Source organism: Cladophialophora bantiana (genome assembly GCF_000835475.1).
Source record: "Cladophialophora bantiana CBS 173.52 unplaced genomic scaffold supercont1.33, whole genome shotgun sequence".
Lineage (NCBI taxonomy): Eukaryota > Fungi > Ascomycota > Eurotiomycetes > Chaetothyriales > Herpotrichiellaceae > Cladophialophora > Cladophialophora bantiana.
Genome location: NW_015971607.1, coordinates 47,586 through 69,623, shown reverse-complemented (window position 1 = coordinate 69,623; position 22,038 = coordinate 47,586). Strand labels below are relative to the sequence as shown.

Genomic DNA, 22,038 nt, shown 5'->3' with positions numbered 1-22,038 from the left:
CTCGGTGTCGATGTCCTGGTGGGGACTGTTTTGTACGAAGGGAAGGGCGAATAAACTGCTACAAACTTGCAATCACATTTAGATTTGTGACATAACCAAAATATATGATTTCGCCCTTCTGATCATTCCTGCTGCGCTGCTGATTAACTCGTCGACTGGCAAGACCTCCTGCCCCTAAGAAGAGTGACTCCTACTCGACTTCATTTTGAGCATCCTCCACCCCCATCTGTGCGCTGGTCCAACTATTCCCGTATGCATTCACCATGCGCTGTGTCTGAACCGCGGCCAGCAGATCTGCACCCGAAAATGTCACACCCCATCGACGAAAGCGCCCAGTCTGGCCTTGAGCCTACCACCAACCACAGCGGCCAAGTCGGCACTCAAGCTGCTACAGAGAATGGACCGACTGCTAATCCCTCTGCACCTCGCCTGAACCCGCGAAGTTGTGTCACATGTCGCCGCAGGAAAGTTCGTTGCAATAAAGAGAACCCGTGCGCCAACTGTATAAGAGCAGGGATTGAATGTGTGTTTCCCGGACCTGGTAGGGCGCCCAGGAAACCGAGGAAGCCGCCTGATGCAGAGCTGCTCGCCCGGCTACGCAGATTGGAAGGAGTAGTTCACAGCCTCGGGGCCCAAGTGGATGAGAATGGCGTCGTCTCGCCTGCTCTCGCGGGATCAATGGAGATGCGGGCGCGCTTTGGTGAAGTGCAATCAGGCGATTCACCTGTTTCTGATCGCTCAGACTCGAAAAGACAGTCTATCGACAAACATCTTGGGCGCCTAGTGATCAATGAGGATCGCAGTCGCTATGTAAACAATGCATTTTGGACGGGCATGAGCGATGAGGTGCTTTTTGCCTTGCTTTATGAGAGCGAACATTGGCTGACCATATGCGCAGATTGCCGAGATGCGGGATTTGCTCGATCCGTCAAGCACTGACGATGAAGATGAGGTTCACTCACCGGAAATTGACCGTCAGTCTAACCACCAAGCCTTCCTCTTTGGATATTCCTCAGTCATGCTGGATCTGAGGGAGTTGCATCCCAGTCCCAGTCAAATTTTCATTCTATGGGAGGTTTTTAAAGAGAATGTCGACCCTGTTGTCCGAATACTGCATCGGCCAACGGCCAAAACGATTCTCATGAATGCTGCGAGCAGTCTCGATCGGGTTTCTAAACCAGCAGAAGCCCTGCTCTTTTCAATCTACTTTGGAGCGGTGGTCAGCTTGACTCCAGAGCAATGCCAGCAACTGTTGGACGAGGACAAGCAGTCTCTCCTGAAGAAGTACAGATTCGCGACAGAGCAAGCTTTGGCCCGCGCAGATTTCCTGAACAGCTCGAGTCTTATGTGCTTGCAAGCACTGTCATTCTTCCTCATCTTCGTCCGACATTGTGATGACACCAGATTGGTGTGGGCATTGGGAGGGCTAGCGATCCATCTAGCGCAGTCACTGGGCATTCATCGCGATGGAACCCATTTCGGACTGAATCCATTTGACACCGAAATGCGACGCCGATTGTGGTGGCAAATTTCTCTCCTAGATAATCGCGCAGCAGAGGATCATGGTGTTGATCCAACCTTTTCAGAACAGTTTTACGATACCAAGATTCCCGCCAATTTGAACGACGATGATATCTATCCAGGAATGAAAGAATGCCCTAAAGAAAGGGTCGGGGCGACCGAGATGACGTTCTGCTTGATCCGCTTCGAAATTAGCGCATTCTCGCGACGATTCAACTTCACCGCTCCAGGTTACGGGCCTCCACAGACCCGTGAATTGTCTTTGGAAGAAAAAGAGAAGCTGATCGATGAGTGTCACCGGAAGCTCGAGGAGAAATACTTACGACATTGCGACATGAACATGCCCATATACTGGGTGGCCGCAACGGTCGCCCGTCTCATTCTGGCCAAGATGTGGTTGATGGTGCATCATCCGCGTGCGTACTCGAACAACGATGGGGGATCCCCGATGCCACCGGAGATCCGTGATCGAGTCTTCATCACTTCCGTAGAAGTGATTGAGTTCTCCCATCTCCTTGAGAAGAACGAAAACACGGCGAAATGGGGCTGGCTATTCAGGACATACATGCAGTGGCAATCGGTGGCATTTGCATTGTCAGAGATTTGCGCCAGACCTCCAGGGCCTGATGTAGATCGGGCATGGCGGGCGATTGAATCGGTCTACGGTGAAAGAATGACCAATTCCAGGTATCAGAAGGGAATGCTGTGGAAACCCTTGCGACACCTCATGGCTAAGGCAAAGGTCCGCAGAGCAGCGCAACAGGCCCAGTCAAATCAGGTGAAGCAGAACTCAGAAATGACATTCGCCGACATAGGTAACCCTACCCCAATGGAACGGTGGATGCAAGACTATCCCGTCAACGCCAGCACGAACGCGTTGGAGGCATTTAGCATGGCAAGCGAGCAGCCCTACACCAGGGGAATGCTCCTGGATCCACGAGCGCAGGAATCCATTCACGCAACCAGTGACAACACGATGGCAGAGAGAGGCAATACCATGTCGCAGGACAGTTCCAGTAGCGCGGGGCTGAATTGGACGCCAGAGCATATGCCGATGGGAAGCAATGACATCTTGGATTTCGGATGGTCGCCGTCGGTCGGGGACTTTACGGTGCGGGGAGAACCTTTCCAGCGGTTTTTCGTGACTCTTCAAGAAAATTGGTTTTGATATGCCGTATGAGAGTATGCGCATGTACCATTAGATATTGTAGGACAGGATGTTCTTGGAGATCAAGTGAGTTTCCTCCGTTTTCGCTTGGTGACTCGCCTCAAACATGTACTTTGTTCCTGTGTAAACATCTTGTCTTCAAGTGAGACGGATGGGCTGAACATGGGCAACACGCTCGATACCAGATAGGGTTTGGCATGGCTTATTCACGAGATCTATTTCGGGGATGGCGATTTTGGATGCTGGTGGCGCTGATGTGGCTGTTAAAGTAAGCGCCAGTTGACCAAACGCACCCTCTTGATTGGCTCAAGCCGCATAGTTTCTGTGAAGGGGCTCAGATGCTTGGATTTCCACTTTGCCCACTTTACTGAGCTAAGCTTTTCGGAGCCCGTTGAGGCACTGGCTTGTGTGGACTTGGATCTCATCATCGCGTTGGGGGGTGGATTTGGGCTCCCAGGTACCGGCAGGCAGTGGCTGGGCGGCGCTCCAGATGCCCCTGTCCCTCTGCCATCGAGTGGATGGGCTGAGCCGCTGAGCCTAGTGGCCCTTAGCCCTTCGAGCCCTCGAGCTCACTGCTCTGTTGGCGCGGGCTGAAGGGCTGCACGGACCTCCGCTTTACTTGGAAACCGGTTCATCAGGGGATCCATTGTTCCCTATGCATCTCTTTTCAGCTCAAAACAACATCTGAAACCCACCTCTTCTCAAAACAGACGCCCCGTCATCTGGGCCACTCGTTTTTAGATCTCTGTCTTTTATTTTGGTGATAATCCCAAGGCGCCTGCTGACTTCGAATCTCTCTTTCCCTTTCTCTCTCTCACTCTCTCTCACACCTGTGTTCTTTCCTTCTCTGCGTCTGCACGATCGAGTACATCTGGAGCCACCCCGTCTCGTTGTCTTCCTTCGCTATCTGCTCAGTATTTGATCTGTCCTTCATTCCACCCTTGCAATCCATTCCTGCAGAATATACGTATAGCAATCTCTAAACACAACCGCAAGCATGCCATTCCAACCCCGGACCAGGATCAGGATCCTGGTAAGCCTATTCCTGACAAGTGAGTTGCGCCCCTTTCCTCGAAACGTTGTCGCTGAACGTGGCACCGTCTTGCAGCCTTCTTCCTCTCAGCGCAGGCCGCTGTTCCCTCATCAACGTATGTCGGGCAAGGCACCTCTCCGGATCCAAATGATAATATCACTGTCTCCATCAACGTGCCGAACGACAACTCCGATTCTCTCTTCTACCATTTCTCTGCACCTGCGGGCCAGACTTGGGCTGCCTTTGGCTTCGGCAGCGGGATGGCGGGGGCGTTGATCTTTGTCACATATGCTTCGGAGGGTGGAAACAACGTCACTGTCAGTCCTCGTCTTGGGAAGGGTCATGTCATGCCCCTGTATACCTCCGATGTGCAACTGGAGGTGCTAAGCGGCAGTGGTATCATCGACGGATCTTTCGTTGTCAATGCCAAATGCTCCAATTGCCGAAGCTGGGATGGTGGGAATATCGATGTTAACAGCGACAATCAAGCCATGATATGGGCCGCTGGGCCAGGAGGCTCTCTGTCTTCGAACGACGTCAACGCTCAAATTCAAAAGCATGAGGGCTACAACTTCTTCAACCTGAACCTCAAAAAGGCTACTGGTACTGGCGGCGTGCCGGTCGTGAGCGCGTCCTCCGACACAGTGATTGGCGGCGGTCCTGTCGACGGCCACTTCCGCGGCGCCACTGGTTTCCACGCATTCCTCATGGTCGCTGCCTTCTTGATCGTCTTTCCGGGAGGATACTTGTTCCTCCGTGTTTTTGAAAAGGTGTGGCTTCACTGGGGCATCCAGTCATTGGCACTGCTCATGACCATCCTCGGTATGGGTGTGGGAATTGCCATCAGCAAAAGAGACAAAATTGTGAGCAACGAGTCCCAGGTTCCCCGATGCTTGACTGAGATTAACGCGCATAGTCTCCTAATCTGACCGCTGGTCATCAAATCCTCGGGTTCGTGGTCGTTGGCCTTGGCCTTGCCACCTGGATCGTCGGATTTATTGGACATCGCATCTACAAGAGGACGAAGCAGCCAGCCAAGATCATGAAAGGACATCGTGTCCTAGGCCCTGCCACAATAACCTTGGGTCTGGCAAACTGTATTGTCGGTTTCCGGTTCGCCGAAAATACCCGTGCAGCCATCGTCTTTGCCATTGCCATGGTGTTGATGTTGATTTTCGTGGGAACCGTGATGTTTTTCAAACGCCGCCAGCAACAGCGGAAAGGGCCTATGAACACGCCAGCTGCGGCTAATTTCCGCGAGGGTCAGTCTGAGCTGCCTAATTATACGGGAGAGGCGCCTCTGCCTTTATATGGTCAAGGGGGCATTCCCCTGCAAAGTTATGCCAACAATCAGGCCCCTCCTGTGTATCGCTAGGGACATGAGCCTGCAGGCAGTTGGACCCAGGTCTCTGGCAATCCCGGCTCGAGGTAGAGCCGGGGTAATGGTCGATGAGAGCGGTGAAGAAAGAATCGTCGTTCACCATTCGGTGTGGGTGTCGGTGGACACGCTCCTCGGTGTAACATGTTAGCCCACGGGATGGTTGGACATCAGTATGTTTTGTTCAGATGAATTCCAGAGCCCTGGAAAAGCAAGGCTCTATGAAAATGACGCAGAATAAAAGTAATCAATATGTGCATATTAGCCGCTCGTTGGCTTTCAATATATGCAATTTCCTGTCAAATCCGAACTCGCCTGTACTAGAGCGCAGGGCTCTATCTATCGATCAAAACTAAGAGTACTGAAAAGTCCGGTTCCGTAGGTTTTAAAAATTTGGGATTTCTAATGTGGATGTCATTCCTAGAGTTTGCAGCGTCCAGAGTCCCAAATTCTCTGACATTCGAGCTACTTATTACTCCTCGCCATTTTCTCTTGTATATGATTTCGATGGGATATACCTGAGAATCCCGAGTGATGGAGAGGCGTCACCTCGTCTGCGTCCAAAGGTTGTGGAGCAGCTTGCGTGCTCCGGCTTGCAGACTTGAACGTGCCACGAGATTCAAGTCGGCAGTGCTGCGTGCTGGCACCAGAGAGAATGCTCTCCCATCGTGTGCCAAATGTGGGATTGTCCAGACATTGACCGCCACAGTTTTCGGCAGTTGCAGATCGTCCTTTATGGCCTGGGATCGTCTGAAATGCCGCAAGGCTTCGACGACTATACCAAGGAGCTAACCCGGTCATTCCCCGCGAGCTTGATGTTGAACGAGTTGGTTTGAAGGTGGGTGACTTGGTGATTTGTGGACCAGACCTCCTCCGCAAATCCTTCTCCATACTACTCCATATTCTGCAACCCACCAAGTTCATGCCTGCTCCAATGGGCAGTTGTGGCAGGGGTTTCGGCAACGTTCCTCAGACACCACGGTCGGCCATGCTGTATATCTACTACAGCTCTCGCTCCCCGCCAGGAGGTTGTGCAGCTCTTGGTGTCTGCTGGTGCAGGAGTTTTTGATCGGCAACCAGACCAACATTCAATTTTCAAGGCAGATATCTCAACCCTAGGAAGCAGAATCACGACCAGACCTGAGACGGACCTTCGCCAACATGGTAGGCAGTGCTCCTATATCCGCCAACCCACTCAAGCTCGATGTGCTAAGTCACACGAAATGTCTCGCCATATGTGTCGTGGCGACGTTGTCCACGTTCCAATATGGCCTTGATTACGCACTCGTTGGTGGATTCCTTTCAATGCCTGGTTTCCTCGAGGTCTTCGGCTACTACTCGGAGGACCTGGGCAGATGGAACATTGACCCTACTGTCCAGCAACTCATTTCCTCGTTGATGACCATTGGCACTTTTGTCTCGTCACTGCTAGTGGGGCCCTTCAGCGCGAGATTTGGGAGAAGGCAGGGCCTCTGGGCGGCCACGATTCTCAACTTCGTTGCTACCAGCATCCAACTGGGAACAACCAGCAAGGCGGCTCTTTATGTTGCCCGTCTCATCTTGGGTGGGCTTTTGGGGACCTCTTACTTTCGGTGTATCTCCCACTAACTCTTTCTCAGGTATATCTGTCGGCTGGTTTCTCACATTCGCCCAGCTCTACGTTCACGAGGCCGCTCCGGCACACTTGCGTGGCATTGCTTTTGCTGTGTATCAAGTCATGCTTTCCATTGGGTCCATTGTTGGAGCAAGCGTTGACTTTGGGACACATATCATGACCGGCCGGAACGCCTATCAGATCCCTTTGGCAATCTTTTTTGTTGCCCCGACTCTACAGTCCATCCTTCTCTTTCTCTTTGCACCCGAGTCGCCAAGATGGTTGATGGTCCAGCGCAAAGAGGAAGCTGCTGAGGCGGCGTTACGGAGACTTCGAAACTCAAAAATCGATGAACTCGAGTTCCGGGCCGAGTTGAATGAAATCCGACAATCGACCAGAGAACAATTGGAGCAGAACAAGAAAGCCGTGTTCTTGGAGATGTGGCGAGGTACGAACTTGCGGAGGACTCTCCTTTCAATTGCTGTCGTGTGTTTTCATTCAGCTAACGGGTAAGCGCTCCGTCCCTCCATGCTCAAGGCAATGCTGAAGCAGGAACAGATCAAGCTGGATCAATATATACACCACGTTTTTCCTTCAGATTGCAGGCGTCAAGAACCCATTCGCCTATTCGATCATGGTCACTTGTACGGGCTTGATAGGCGTGCTGGTCAGCTTCTTCTTCGTACGACTGATCGATCGGCGCATGGTCATGTTGATCGGCATCACAGCCTGCGCCATCTGCCAGCTGATCCCGGCGATTGCGTGGAGCGCGAGTCCGGGAAGCGAGTCGACAGGAAAAGTGGTTGTTGCATTCATCTCTCTCTTCACCTTCTTCTATGTTGCCTACGGTTTGTTTTGTTTTCCGGTCGAGTTTCATCTAGATCAAAGCTGACGACCTTCAAGCTCCATATGCCTGGCTTCTCGGTGGCGAGTACGTAAACAATCAGCTCCGCGCATTTACATTCGGCCTGGCAACGGCATTGAACTTTTTGGGCAACTGGCTTGGAACATTCACCGCCCCGTACTTCATCAACCCGGCCAAACTTGGCTGGAGTGCCAAATACGGATATATCTGGTTCGGAAGCAACATGATTTGTGTTATCTTCACTTATTTCTTCTTGCCCGAGACACGAGACCGTACGTTGGAGGAGATCCATGAGATGTTTGAGGCGAGGTTGCCGGCAAAAAAATTCAAGACTTACGTTTGTACTGGCGTGGAAAGTTATGCGGCGGAAGCGATGGGTAAGGATTTGACGGAGAGGAAGAACATTGGACAGACAATGCATGTAGAGGAGTTGAGAGACGACCAAGCATGAACCACTTCAGCGAGATGGCCGATCTTTCTCATGATTATGGGGGCCTACATAGATTGTCCGGAACTGAAAGTTGTGTCCGAGAGATATCTACTCCGTAGCAATGCAGTGGATTGTGCTTTAGTCGCTACTGCATACTACCGAGGACTTTTTGATATGCAGTGGATGCGTGACCCTATTGGCTTCTTTGCTTGCCCGTAATATTGCGCTGCCCTTTGCGGAGAAGGAAAAGGCTTCCGCCAATGATGGCTTTGGCCCTAGATTTAACCGCAAATCTCACTCCCCCATCCTGCGCTGCTATGAATTATGTACTGATCTTGTCGAGTCTTGCAACAAATCGTCTCATCTACCGCTAACATCTTTTTAGCCTCGTTCTTTGACGACGTTCCAAAGAATGCCTCTCGACACAATCTCGACTTACTCGCAAACCCTGCTCAGACAGGATGGCCGACGATGGAACGAGCTGCGGCGCATGACTGTCTCAATCTCATCCCAACCCTCCAGTGATGGTTCCAGTATGGTCACTATGGGTAACACAGTGGTCCTGTGTACCGTGTCCGGGCCGAGAGAAGGGTGTGATTGAATTCCTAGGAAAAACATTCGCCGCCAGGGAGCCAATCGCTAACATCCACCTCCTTGTAGACGAGGCCAACGCGACAATAACAATGCCGTTGTCGAAACCGACTTGAACGTTGCACCATTTGCAGCCATGGACCGCCGCCGGCGAACCCGCAGCGACAAACAAATCCAAGAACTCCAGTCCACAATATCCTCATCATTTCAATCTCACCTGTTTACACATTTGTACCCGCGCTCCCTGATAACGATCTCATTACACGTCTTGAGCCTCGATGGAGGGTTGCTCGTCGCCTGTCTGAATGCTGCAAGCTTGGCATTGGTCGATGCCGGGGTGCCTATGCCGAGCATCCTCGCCGCCGTGAGCTGCGGAGTTATTGTTCCTACAGACGATTCAAAGGCAAAAGCGGAGCCGGTGTTGGATTTAAATAATGCAGAAGAGCAAGAATTGGCATTTCTTACAATTGCGACGGTTTCTGGCGGCGAGAAGCACGAGGACAAAGTGTCGGTGCTGATGATGGAGTCGCGCGTGGAGATTGCGGCTGGTAGCGGGAAGGTGGAAGCCATGCTGGCTACCGGCGTGGATGGGTGTAAAGAGGTGAGGAGGAAGATGGAGGACGTGGTGAGGAAGTATGGCGTCAAGGTCATGAGGAGCCGGAGGTGATTTTGCCTCGAGGAGACGGCACATTGAGGGGTTTGTGATATGAACCCCAAGCCCTTGCCTTTTCGTATGATGGAGGTTAGGACGGCCGAACTCGACTCGAGCAGGGACGGAGTCATTCTACACTTGAGAATGGAGGACCGGGGGGCGTGGGGACCTGGTCATACGAATGCTGAATATATGATACCTGTCGTTAGAGACTGTCCTCATTGAATGTTGCGATTGGTTGGCTGCTATCGACATTGGGCGTATCATGGACGTCGCCGGCAAAACATTGGTGGACTGAATCTGTACCCTGCGTGGCGGCGATCGAAGGAGCAGTCGAGCGGCAAACGCGAAAAGAGCCTGTCTGATCACCTATCCAAACGAGTACGTCGGGCCGACATCATCCCTGTTAACTACTTTGCTCTTCCCTCGACCTTCTGGATAATGCCGCACCAATCCATCATTCGCCCCGTCGATCAGCTGCTTCAGTTCCTCCGGCTGAGCTCGTTGCTCTATTGCACGAGTTTGTATGACCTGTGCAAACCTTGTCATTGCCTATTGCAAAGCATGCAGCTCCGTATTGCTGCGGAGTCGTGGTGGTTTCTCTGTCCGCACCGGACCAAAGTTCTGGCTACTCTATGAAGACGATAGTCAGCTATGGGTACAGCGAATCCGGATAAAGCAGGCGCACGCCTGTGAATTGTGTTGGGCAGCACTACTTGATGTTGAAGCATTAGCCTAGTTCCCCTCACTGTCACTACTGTGACCAGTGTCACAGAGGGATGCAGTATCACAGAGGAATGCAATAACACCTTTAATTGTCTTTGTTAATGGGCTAATTTTCATCTAGCCCTCCGACAGGTTGTTGAAATAACGTCGAGGGATGAGCCTCTACACCTCGTCCCGGGCAATGTTCTCCTCGTCGCGGCGCGCTTGCGCGAACTGCGCACCTTGAACCTTAGAAGGCATGTTGGACAATGGATGACGGAGGATGCATGTCTTGAGTGTCATCTCGCTGTTGGTGCCCGTATTTTTGTGCTTACGGTCGAAAGAGCAATGAGCACAGACAACATGGTGTTTATTTGGTATATATACTCTTGGACGAGCTCAGCAATGTTGAACGTCGCCATCACCGGCCCCGAACGGATTTTCATACACCTAAAGCCATGTTAAGCGGTGACAGCGAGGCGAACATCTCTTCGTCCAGAGCCATCCCGAGTGACTGGGGGTCACCAGCCATATCTTTCCTTGCTCGGGCAAAGGTGATATTGCAGTTTGACGCGAATTCGCTTTGCTCCGGGGTTGGGTTCCCCTCATCACTGGCTTGCTCTAACCGTGAAATCCGTGGGACTTCAGAGAGCCACCTGGGGTGATATCACCCCATGACAAACTGTACAAGCTGAGGCAGGCGTTCTGAGAAGTGGGGAAAGGGATTCTGCCGAAATAGAGAAAGGAGCCAAGATCCTGTCACCGTCTTCAGCTAGAAACTAGGACAGATGAAAAACACAGGAGAGAGAAAGAATGTCACGTTTTTATCCTTTTCAAGTGCCTGAGAGAGGGAACACCTTCCGCAAAGTCCCTCTGGGCTCGCACCTGGTTCTTTTTAACCAATTTTCTTGACCAATTACCGGCCTCGTATTGAAGGAGAGTACACGAGCAGGCAGAAGTCGCGATTCGAGCATCAAGAAAGGAACTCTGGCAGAAGCTCCTTATCAACATACCCACCACCAAAGATTTGGTGCACGGGACATGCTTTTAAACAGGCAGACAGATCTGACCAACCACACAGACTGCGCCCCAAACAAACCTACTAGGTATAAGCGGGTTGATATTGTATGGCAAACAATTAAAATGCGTCTGAAGTACATAAAATTTCAAGATTTCACCCATCTCGGCAGAGCCAAGTTTCCCCTATCGATCCTACGAGTCGCTCATGTAGAGTTTTGCTCTGTTAAGGGAGACTGCAACATGGGCTACGAACACTGCTTCTGTCGGGTAATCATTGCTGTTGAATAGAGACGAGATTAGAGGAGGAACCGCAATCTTGGACGTTACGCTGGTGCGGATTGGGATAATTAGAAGACGACCTAAGGAAGAAGATAACGATAACGAGGATAGATAGCATGGCGGGAGTAGCAGTCTGTTCAGAATACGCAGATCTATGCAGTATTCAAGTTCTGGAAGACCGGTCCGCGACACAGCAGGGTAACGTTTGCTGCAGGTACGAAGTACCTCGTAGTACCAAGTACAGATTCCGTCCAGCCTTTCTGCTGGACGTCACGACTTTTTAGAGCAACAAGGAGAATGTGAGATGCCGAATCGGCCCACAGGCGGAAGGGAATAGCCCTCCAATCAGAGCTATTAGAGCCGCTGGCCTCACAGCTGTGGCGGTGAAGGGTGAAGACGGGTGAAGAAGCGACCCAATAATGACTGATAGTTCGTTAGTCTAGCTGAATGGGTCGACCCCCCAAAACAGACCCCCCCTAAGAGCCCCCCACTGAGGAAGCCTAGTAGCCAGACCGCCGCCTAATGAGCCATAGGAGAGCGGACACAACCCCCCCTTGGACCCCCAAATAACCTGTTGGAAATTTTACGAGGCAAGGCACCGGACAGATCCATGGCTGGTCTGCTGCATTGCTTCAATTCCCCAAAAACATCTATGCTTCTCTCTTCCTCTCGCCTTCTCCGCTATACCTCTCTCTTGACTCTCCCCTTCGCTGCCGAGTGACCTGTTTGTAACACTCGCTTGCACACGCTCTCGACCACGTCGTTGAAGGTCTCTACGGGCTACTTCTCTAACTACATTGGTATGCCGCCGCCTCCTCGACATCTCACACCCTTGACCGCCACTTGAGGCGCACGACCTTTCTTTCTCTTTTCTTTGTCTTTGTTGCGTGCAACTCACAATGTGACATTTAGGATTTGTGCGGCCCTCCCGAGCATGGAAAGATAGACGTCGGCATTTCTCCCTCGTTCCACGTTCCCTGTCGTCTCCGACCACACCTACTTTCTCCCTCACAACATGCGTGGTTCCAACCTCCTCCCGAAACAATTGCGCTCCCTGGGCAAAAGCGACAGCTGGCTCAATCGCACTGTCACTTCCAACCTCCTTGCTGTCTCCAATTTGGCCTGCCAACACCCGATCCACACCGTTGTTGCTATTGCTTTGTTTGCAAGTACATCGTATGTCGGTCTGCTGCAAGAGAGCTTGTTCGATAGTGGCATTAAATCTCTGCAGCACAATGGAAGAGTAGATGTGGAAGCGTTATTGCAAGGAAGCAGGACATTGGAATTGTCCGACCGGACCGCGTGGAAATGGCAGTTCCCTGACGATTCCACTGTTCCCCTTAGGCCTTTGGTACGTCTATCTCCACCAAGCTTACCACCGAGACACTGCCGATACTGATATTGGGTACTTGTATATGCAGGGCTCCAACCATTATGCCTTGACGACCTTCGTATTCCCTGATTCTTCCTCGTCTCAGTTGGCTCCCGAAGCCAATGCAATTCCTATACCATCCAATGTCTCCGCCGCCTGCGTCCCGACCACTTCAAACTTGCTCTCACCTATATCTCACGACACCTCTCTTGCCTTCTACACCTCCTTCTCGGAGCTTCCTGATTTCCTCCTCGCCGTCCAGGAGCTCCCTGCCCAACATGCGGCGTCAGACGATCAAAGCCACCCGTCTTGGACCATGAAAGCTGTCCGCTTGAATGGAAATGGCCCACGTGGTGCCTATCGAACATGGCTGAGTGAAGGGTGGAGCTCCTTTGTCGATCTACTGAAACATGCCGAAACCTTGGACATCATCATCATGTCGCTTGGTTACTTGTCGATGCACCTCACCTTTATATCCCTTTTCCTGTCGATGAAACGCCTCGGTTCGAATGCCTGGCTGGCGATATCGGTCTTATTCTCCAGCCTTTTTGCATTTCTGTTCGGATTGGTGACCACAACCAAACTTGGAGTGTCAATCAACATGGTTCTACTGTCTGAAGGCTTGCCGTTTCTGGTGGTTACAATTGGGTTTGAAAAGTCCATCATCCTCACCAAGGCCGTTTTATCTGCATCTTACGATACGAACCGGCGCAGTCTGGAGAACAGATCCGCGAACGGCAGATCTAGTGGTCCGGTATCTGGCCCAAATGCCCCGAACTCCATTCAAGATGCTATTCAGATCGCCGTGAAGGAAACAGGGTTCGATATTGTCCGGGACTACGCCATTGAAATCGCAATTCTAATCTTGGGTGCGGCTTCGGGGATCCAAGGTGGCCTCAGACAGTTCTGCTTCTTGGCCGCATGGATCTTGGTGTTTGACTGTCTTCTGCTTTTTACTTTCTATACGACCATCCTCTGCATTAAGCTGGAAATCAATCGCATTAAACGACACGTTGCCCTCCGCAAAGCACTGGAAGAAGATGGAATAAATCAACGTGTCGCCGAAGATGTGGCCACAAACAATGACTGGCCCAGCGGACAATCAAATCAAGCAGGTGCATTCAACATTTTTGGGCAGAAGATCAAGGCCAGCAGCGTGCCCAAGTTCAAAATCTGGATGGTTACTGGGTTTGTCATTATCAACGTGATCAATCTGTGCACAATACCTTTCCGAACCGCCCGAAGTATTAAAGCGCCTGGTGCTGCTATGCCAAGCGTTTTGACTCCTGCTCCCATCGACCCTTTCAAAGTGGCGGAAAATGGCTTGGACGCCATATACGTGGCTGCAAAAAGTCAAAAGTTCGATACCTATGTCACTGTTTTACCGCCCATTAAATACGAACTCGACTATCCTACGATTCGCCATTCTGAATCGCCAGATGATATCGGGTTCTTTGATTACGAGTACACGGACCAGTTCCTCAATGTAGTCGGTGGAAGAGTGATTGAAGGGGTCCTCAGCAGTCTTGAAGACCCCGTGCTTAGCAAATGGGTTTTGATTGCTCTCACTCTCAGTTTGATTCTGAACGGATATCTGTTCAACGCTGCCCGCTGGAGTCTCAAGGAACCGCAGTCTGCGACAAGCTCACCAGCAGCCTCCAAACCGCCTCAACTCGAGCTGCCTCTGACTCCAAAGCCTCGAAAAGCAAGCCTCGAAATTCTGCACCACTCGGGGAGCAGCTCGGGGAGCAGCTCGGGGAGGTCACAAGCAGAGTGTGAGCAGATGCTCAAAGACAAGAAGGCCGCCTATCTGACAGATGAGGAGCTGATTGACTTGTCCCTGAGAGGCAAGATTCCAGGTTATGCCATCGAGAAGACACTAGAAAACCCCGAAGTCATGACCAGAGGTGAAGCATTCATTCGAGCGGTCAAAGTCCGCAGAGCAGTCGTGTCGCGGACGCGAGCGACCAAAAATTTTGCGTCTATTCTGGAGACCTCCAAGACTCCATACAAGGACTATAACTACGAACTCGTCCATGGCGCATGCTGTGAAAACGTCATTGGATACCTGCCTCTGCCCCTGGGGGTTGCTGGTCCGCTGATCATAGACGGGGACAGCTACTTTTTGCCCATGGCCACTACTGAAGGTGTACTTGTGGCAAGCACGAGTCGAGGGTGCAAAGCTATCAATGCTGGTGGCGGTGCCGTCACCGTGGTTACCGGCGATGGAATGACTCGAGGGCCATGTGTTGGCTTTCCTACTTTGGCTCGAGCTGGTGAAGCAAAAGTGTGGCTTGATTCGGAAGAAGGCCAGCGGAGAATGCGCGAAGCGTTCAATTCTACCAGCCGATTTGCTCGATTGCAGTCAATGAAGACGGCTTTGGCGGGAACGTATCTTTACATCAGATTTAAGACGACGACCGGGGATGCCATGGGCATGAACATGATTTCTAAAGGCGTTGAAAAGGCCCTTTCGGTGATGGCCACCGAGTGCGGGTTTGATGACATGGCGACGATATCCGTGTCTGGGAACTTCTGCACCGACAAGAAACCTGCGGCGGTAAACTGGATTGACGGAAGGGGGAAAGCCGTGGTTGCAGAGGCCATCATTCCAGGAGATGTGGTACGCAATGTTCTCAAGAGTGATGTGAATGCGCTTGTGGAACTCAACGTGGCGAAAAATCTGATTGGCAGTGCAATGGCGGGCAGTATTGGAGGCTTTAATGCTCACGCCTCAAACATTGTGACCGCCATGTTCCTGGCCACAGGCCAAGACCCGGCGCAAAACGTCGAAAGCGCCAACTGCATCACGATAATGAAGAAGTAAGTGGACGATGTTTGGACCAAGCAAGGGGCAATTACTGACCTTGACTAGCAACAACGGAAGTCTCCAAATCAGTGTGTCAATGCCTTCGATTGAGGTTGGCACAATCGGTGGAGGAACCATTCTCGAAGCACAATCTTCGATGCTCGAAATGCTCGGAGTTCGAGGAGCCCATCCAACAAACCCGGGCGACAATGCTCGCAAATTGGCCAGAATCATCGCAGCCGGAGTACTCGCTGGGGAGCTCAGTCTCTGCAGCGCCCTTGCTGCAGGCCATTTGGTCAAGGCACACATGGCACACAATCGGAGCACGGTGCCCACGCGGGCAACTACACCCGTGTCGGCTGCAGTTGAGCCTTTTCTTCGCGCGCAAAACGGACCAACTATACCTTCATCCCTTAAAATGACGAATGGAAGATGAAAAGAGTTGGGTGAAAACGGTGTACAAATGAACAATATTGTATATATTGACGATCTACCTCAAAGGGCGTTGTGAGGTGGTCCTGGTACTGGCCTGCCATTGAGTGGTTACCAATGGTTCATAATGATCAACGACAAGGGAGAAGGTGAAATGGCTGAATGCCGGTGCTATGGAGAGCACGATGCAGTGACAGCTCTGTACAACATATGGAGTACACCAAATAGAGTAGGAAGAGCAATCGTCACGAGAGTTCTGTAAGAATCCATCTGGACCAAACAGAACCAACCGTGGACAAAGCTATGTACTTGTTCTCGGAGGACGGCACTCGATGGGGCACTTGATGGCGCACTTGGTAAGCTGTTGGATCAGGGCCTTGTGGCGCCGTTCATGCGGCAAGGCAGCGCTCCCAGACAGGTTGTTTGTAGTTCAATTGGCATCTGTGGTTCCTGGAGAATATCGACATGATGGGGACGGAAACCAGAAAGTGACCACTGAGAAGTCACCTAGGCGTGAGTTTCTCGATGGTGGCGGTCCACAATAGTGCGCCAGGGCGGTGGACATGCATGATATTTGGATCCATACGGAGTAAGGGGGTAGGAAGAAGGGTAAGAAATCGGTGACCCCCTGACGCAGGTATGTTCTGCATTAGAGGGAGAACAAGCAAGAGACAACAAGATAGATCGTAAGGCGTTGTGAGCATTGAAAATGGGAGAGCTGTGGGCGGTTGAACCAGGTGTCTACAATGGCAATGATCTGTCAACAAACATGGAGTCTCATAGAAACAAAATGGGATTACCACGATGGGCGCCTCTTCGGTGGCGGTGAGTACCTCTTGGGTGCTTTTTGGGTGTACCTTAGGTGCCTCTTGGGCGCGTCTCATGGCCCCAGCCCCCTGTCGAGCTTGCATTTCCACGAGCGATGCACTATTGCAACACCAGTCACCCACCCGCCGAGCTGCGCAGAACTCCCTCTTTTCCTAGCCCAATTCGCACTCTCATTGCCATCTTCACTACTCTCTCCCTTCTCAATCATTGATTCCACCACACTCGTTTATTTACTCACATGGCCGTCTGCTGGACAGTCCGGATCATCTTTTGGAGGCTACAGCATCCCAGAGTGCACCAATTCCGGTCGCGCCTGCGCATTGGCCATTTGCTCTCGTCCGCTCCTTGACCGGCTGCACCGCTGCCCATCCTCCGACGATTCCTGCGTCACATACCTTTTCCGTTCAACTGGCGCGGATTGGTCAAAAGAAACAAAGAGACCTCTGCTCCCTGCCGGCATCCCTCCACATTCTTACGAACTCCAGTAGATGAACTCACAGTATGCAGGCCACCATGCCACCCCTCTCTCGAGGTCCCGAATTGTCGCCGGTCTCGACGACGAGTGAATGGTCTGGTGTCAACAATTACAATCAATTGCCTAGGAACGATGGGCCGTTCTCTACGCTGCCTCTGAATCCTCCAGGAGACGACTTTACTCCCTCCAAACCTCAGCCATCGATGCGCCCTCCTCCCCCGAATGGCGGCATGAACTTCGCTCCCCCGTCGCTGGATGCAATGGGACAACGTCGTCCGTCCGAATCCGGTTCGCGGGGGTCCTCGCGCGCCGGATCCATTGCCAATTCCCGCTCCAGCGACGGTACTATTTCGGACGAGCAAAGCAGAAAATACCGCAGGATGGAGGCAGAGTTGTTTCAACACTATACTATTTTGAAGGGGTTCCTCAAGGGCAGTGCTCAGGCTCCGCCTCGCCCTAACAAGGCTCGAGATAAGCTGCTGCGACTATCACCCGTTCAATTCCACGAACTGAGCACCGATGTCTTTGACGAGTTGCAAAGGAGACAAGCTTCAACCCCCCTTCCTGGCCGCCCACCGCGTCAACAAATCGTTCCTCCTTTTCTACAACCACGACCCGATTTTCACGAAAAGCGAAACCAGGCCAGGCAAAAGCTGTCGTCGCTGCAAGCCCCCAGGTTTCGTGACCTTTCGACCGACGTCTTTTGCGAGTTGGAACGCAGATTTCCACAATTTGCGAGACCGGATGGAGGAAGAAGAGACAGTGCCCGTTCACAATCCAGAGGTCCAGCGGCCTCATCCAGAGACGGTCCTCCTGTCCCCAACGGCTTCGGCGCACCGCCTAGAACGCAGTCCTTTGGGCCGTCGGGCGCGCCAAACTATCCTCAAAGGCAAGAATCAGTGTCCAGCCTTCCTCAGCTCGACAATCCTCCTCCACCTAACGATTATGGACGACCAATGGCCAAGCAATTTCAGAGCAACACCATAACGCCCAATAAAAGTATGATGGTCGAGGACGAAGACGATTCACAAGCAACAGATTCCAAATACGATCGATCTAGCGATGCTTTCGGTCTCGAAAGCTCTCTCACGAGCCCAAAAAGTGATAGGGATACGTCTGCGACGTCGCAGAGTTTCGTCAGCATGAATTATAGCAAACCGAACTTACCGAGCTTGACCGACCTGCAAGAAAAAGTCTCTAATTTGGAATTGAGCCTCGAATCGAAGGATGAGGAATTGCGTCAGATGCAGAGACAGAGCGAAGAGTGGGCCGTCACAAAGCAGGATCTGGAGAGGAAGATTGAACAGGCAGAAATCTTGAACAAGTCACTCGAACAGGAAATCGAAAAACTCAGAGTTGAGCAACCATATTACAGCGGCGAAAATGTCCTTTGGAAGACCAAATTCCTAAAATTGGATCACGACCATGGGGTGTTACAAGAGCAGCTAGAGCAACAACGCCAGTTGACAGACGAAGTGAGCAGACAGGGTCAGGCATATCTGCAAGAGATGAGGGCTATGGCGGAATCAGGCGGGGGCAATCTTGAACAAGAAGAGAAGCTGCGAGTCGATGTCCAAAAGCTCGAAGAAGAGGTTAGGAGCTGGAAGGCCCGTTATGTGAAGGCCAAAGCGCAACTTCGTAGTGTCCGCGCAAGCTCGCTAGGGCTCAGCATTGCCCGCCCTGATGCCAGTCAACACGCAATGGCTCTGCAAGACCGGGAAGGATTGGTCAAGGACGTTCACGTTACGAAGTTCCAGATCGCAATCGATGAGCTACTCCAAATTGCCCGATCTGATAGTCCCGCAGCTGTACTCGACCATATGAAAACTGTGGTGTTGGCGGTGCGCGGAATCACGTCAGATATCGACGCCGGGTCATCAACAGAAAAGGACGATGAAATGGGCAAGAGACGGGCCAAGCTCAAAACCAAGGTCTCAGCTACAGCCAACAACTTGATTACAGCTTCGAAGAATTTCGCTTCGGCCAGTGGACTCTCTCCACTCAGTCTCCTGGACGCCGCAGCTTCACATTTAACTGCAGCTGTTGTTGATCTGCTTCACACGGTTAAGATTCGCCCTACACCCGCTGGGGAACTGGAAGATGACGATGAACCGACATTAGAACCGCTACAGAGCAACGGGTATTTTAACATCGCCGAAACTTTGAGGAGGCGGAGTGAAGTTGAAAGCATCTATAGCGCTCTGAGCACGCCGTCGGCGACAAGGAATGTGCCAAATCGGGCAGGATCAGTTCTTCAACGTAATGGATCGAATTATGTGAATGGCGCTGGACTAGGAATAAAGTCGGAGTATGGAACCAGTCAGGAGGAGGCTGATCTAGAGGATCTCAAGGTAAGTCCAAACGCAAACGGGGGCGGTTGACGATGCTGACGAGAAGTACAAAGATGTACCTGGAAGATCAGACTGATGGATTAGTTCAATCCATCACCTCCCTGGTCGATGCCATCCGGAAGGACGATGCCATGCTCACGATCCGAAATCATATGACGACAATTTCTGCCACGATTGAAAACATTGTGAACTCGGTGGACCGGACAGGGAACGAGCCATCCTCATACCAAGCCATCTTGAAAGAGAAGTCAGGCTCGATTGTCGCCAATTTGCGAGAATGCCGCGAACAAATGTTGCAGGCAAACAATGAACCTCCCGACAACAAGGAATTTCTCCAGCAACTTCCTCCTCTGTCCTTTAAAATCGCGCGAGAGACCAAGGAATTGGTGTCCAGGGTGATGGTTATTGAAGCCAGGCCTGCTAGAGGCGGCGAAGATGATTTTAGCTAAAGTACGCTCACGCTCGTTATGCAGGGAAAAGAAGGCGGCCTGCGGTTGTAGGCCTGCATGCGATATATAGAGATGTATCATCAGAAGACACCCAGCGAGGTAGTAATGCAATGCATGTCCAGACCAAGAGGTATAAGTGCTCCGTGCAGTCCTCGGTAGGCTCAAACACGAGCCCCTTTTTCTTCTCTTGACCACGCAACAGCCGATTGGCGGGGGACGAGGACAAATTTTCCTGCCAGTGGGTACCTGGCGAGCTGTCGAGCTGGGTAAGAATCGAGTAAGGGGTACCCCGTACAGAGAGTATTTCAGCTGTTGTTTCCCCATCAGCAGCTCTCGGCTCGATCTCCAACTGGACTTGCAAGCTCGTCTTTCAGGATACTGTTGTACAATAAGACTTTGTGTATCAATATTTCGGCATTCCCGGCGGATTCCCACTACGTGCTGCTGACGATTAGGTATTTCCTTCCCTCGGTCGTGCGGATTTGACATTGGGACATTGGCCTGTACCAGCAGCTCTCGTCGCACAAGCTACAAGCAGGTAGCAGGCGCATATATCCATCTCTCCTTTGAGCTTTGGTCCGAACAGTAGCTTTGGACCAGCTGGTGAGTTACTTCATCTGAGTCGCAGCTCTGCCCGCCAGAGCAGTCACTGGGTTGGAGACGATGGCTTCGCTCGGGTGTGGTCATGTGAAGTGGGCTGACTGAATCTTTGCTGTACAGCTTCGCCTAGGTTTTTACCTCGTCCTGAGTGACCATCACGTGCAGTGAACTGATTAGTGTCCACTCCCACTCCCCAGTGACGACCCGCGACTGCCCTACTACCGAGAAAAGGCCCCTTTCCGCCCTTGCCACCTCCCACCTTCCGGGCACCGTTCATCGCTGTACTTCACTGCACTTCACCACTGCACGCCGGCAGGCGCAGATCACCCCTCACTGAAAACCCAAGCTATGTCTCTCCCCCGCCATGCTGTCAGGTCCTTCAAATTTCATCACACTTTATTAACCCCGCCATCCTCGTCTTCCTTCTGTCTTCAACAGCCTCTCTCTCCTCGACTTTCCTCGTCACCCACCTCGTTCGCCAGACTCTTCTCAGCATCCCCTACCGCCATGGGCAATACCGCTTGGTTTGAGGTCGAGTGGACCGATCAGGCCCTTGACAAAGCTAGAGCTGATGCCAAACGCGCTGGCCAGACGCCGCCTCCTCGTATGTGACTCTTCCTTGGATCACTTCCCCCTCCGCTCTGAGGCTTGCTCAACCGCCCGTCACCACTTTCAGTCATCTGCTGTCTCTCCATTGGCTCTACTGGATGGTTTGCTAATCGCTGTCTCTCATTTACAGCTCACCGAGGTAGAATCAACTTCATCCTCTACGATGATGTAGTGCCCAAGACCGCCGAGAACTTCCGTGCCCTCTGCACTGGCGAAAAGGGCTTTGGCTACAAGGGCAGCTCGTTCCACCGAATCATCCCTCAGTTCATGTTGCAAGGTGGTGACTTCACTCGAGGCAATGTCAGTCACGCTCAATTAGAAAGATGGTGGAACTTCAGACAGTTACTGACGCACATTGCTAGGGCACTGGCGGCAAGTCGATCTACGGCGAGAAGTTTGCCGACGAGAATTTCAAGAAAGCCCACACCAAGCCAGGGATCTTGTCCATGGCCAATGCAGGTCCCAATACGTAAGCAGATCCCGTTGTCCATTGCTGTGCCTTTCCTTTCCTTGCCAAATATGATACTGACATGGTCGGCTTCCCTTCAGCAACGGCTCTCAGTTCTTCATCACCACCGTCGTCACCTCTTGGCTGGATGGCAAGCACGTCGTCTTCGGTGAGGTTGCTGATGACCAGAGCATGGATATCGTCCGCAAACTCGAGGGGACTGGTTCTGGGACTGGCCAAGTTAAGCACGAGGTAAAGCCCACCATCGTCGACTGCGGTGCCTCTTAGAATCCTACACCGGTGATCTCGGAAGCGCAAACCCTGGCCAAGAATGCAGTTTGCAGGAGGCATAAAGTGTCAAGAGTTCAATTCAAACAAGCATGAACAGATCATGTCCACAAGAGCGTGCTTTGCCGCAGACAGCTACAG

General features: G+C 51.9%; 7 protein-coding genes across 7 annotated transcripts; all 7 read left to right on the top strand.

Moving 5' to 3' along the window:
• Positions 1-306: 306 nt before the first annotated feature.
• Positions 307-2,689, top strand: Z519_12694 (uncharacterized protein; the record flags this gene model as incomplete). Its single annotated transcript, XM_016770399.1, has 2 exons — positions 307-846; positions 899-2,689. The coding sequence occupies 2 exons, from the start codon at positions 307-309 to the stop codon at positions 2,687-2,689; spliced, it is 2,331 nt and encodes a 776-aa protein (XP_016613377.1).
• A 997-nt stretch (positions 2,690-3,686) lies between these two features.
• Z519_12693 (uncharacterized protein) lies at positions 3,687-5,097 on the top strand (the record flags this gene model as incomplete). The annotated part of the gene is made up of 3 exons (XM_016770398.1): positions 3,687-3,741; positions 3,798-4,585; positions 4,639-5,097. The coding sequence occupies 3 exons, from the start codon at positions 3,687-3,689 to the stop codon at positions 5,095-5,097; spliced, it is 1,302 nt and encodes a 433-aa protein (XP_016613376.1).
• Positions 5,098-6,261: 1,164 nt separating this feature from the next.
• On the top strand, positions 6,262-8,010 carry Z519_12692 (uncharacterized protein; the record flags this gene model as incomplete). The annotated part of the gene is made up of 4 exons (XM_016770397.1): positions 6,262-6,664; positions 6,720-7,203; positions 7,253-7,542; positions 7,598-8,010. 4 exons carry the CDS (start codon positions 6,262-6,264, stop codon positions 8,008-8,010), a joined length of 1,590 nt encoding a protein of 529 aa, XP_016613375.1.
• Positions 8,011-8,401: 391 nt separating this feature from the next.
• Z519_12691 (uncharacterized protein) lies at positions 8,402-9,247 on the top strand (the record flags this gene model as incomplete). The annotated part of the gene is made up of 2 exons (XM_016770396.1): positions 8,402-8,580; positions 8,650-9,247. 2 exons carry the CDS (start codon positions 8,402-8,404, stop codon positions 9,245-9,247), a joined length of 777 nt encoding a protein of 258 aa, XP_016613374.1.
• Positions 9,248-12,251: 3,004 nt separating this feature from the next.
• On the top strand, positions 12,252-15,853 carry Z519_12690 (hydroxymethylglutaryl-CoA reductase (NADPH); the record flags this gene model as incomplete). The annotated part of the gene is made up of 3 exons (XM_016770395.1): positions 12,252-12,587; positions 12,658-15,431; positions 15,484-15,853. 3 exons carry the CDS (start codon positions 12,252-12,254, stop codon positions 15,851-15,853), a joined length of 3,480 nt encoding a protein of 1,159 aa, XP_016613373.1.
• Positions 15,854-17,190: 1,337 nt separating this feature from the next.
• Positions 17,191-19,952, top strand: Z519_12689 (uncharacterized protein; the record flags this gene model as incomplete). Its single annotated transcript, XM_016770394.1, has 2 exons — positions 17,191-19,503; positions 19,557-19,952. 2 exons carry the CDS (start codon positions 17,191-17,193, stop codon positions 19,950-19,952), a joined length of 2,709 nt encoding a protein of 902 aa, XP_016613372.1.
• Positions 19,953-21,059: 1,107 nt separating this feature from the next.
• On the top strand, positions 21,060-21,897 carry Z519_12688 (peptidyl-prolyl cis-trans isomerase; the record flags this gene model as incomplete). Its single annotated transcript, XM_016770393.1, has 4 exons — positions 21,060-21,156; positions 21,292-21,461; positions 21,524-21,630; positions 21,711-21,897. The coding sequence occupies 4 exons, from the start codon at positions 21,060-21,062 to the stop codon at positions 21,895-21,897; spliced, it is 561 nt and encodes a 186-aa protein (XP_016613371.1).
• Positions 21,898-22,038: the final 141 nt, after the last annotated feature.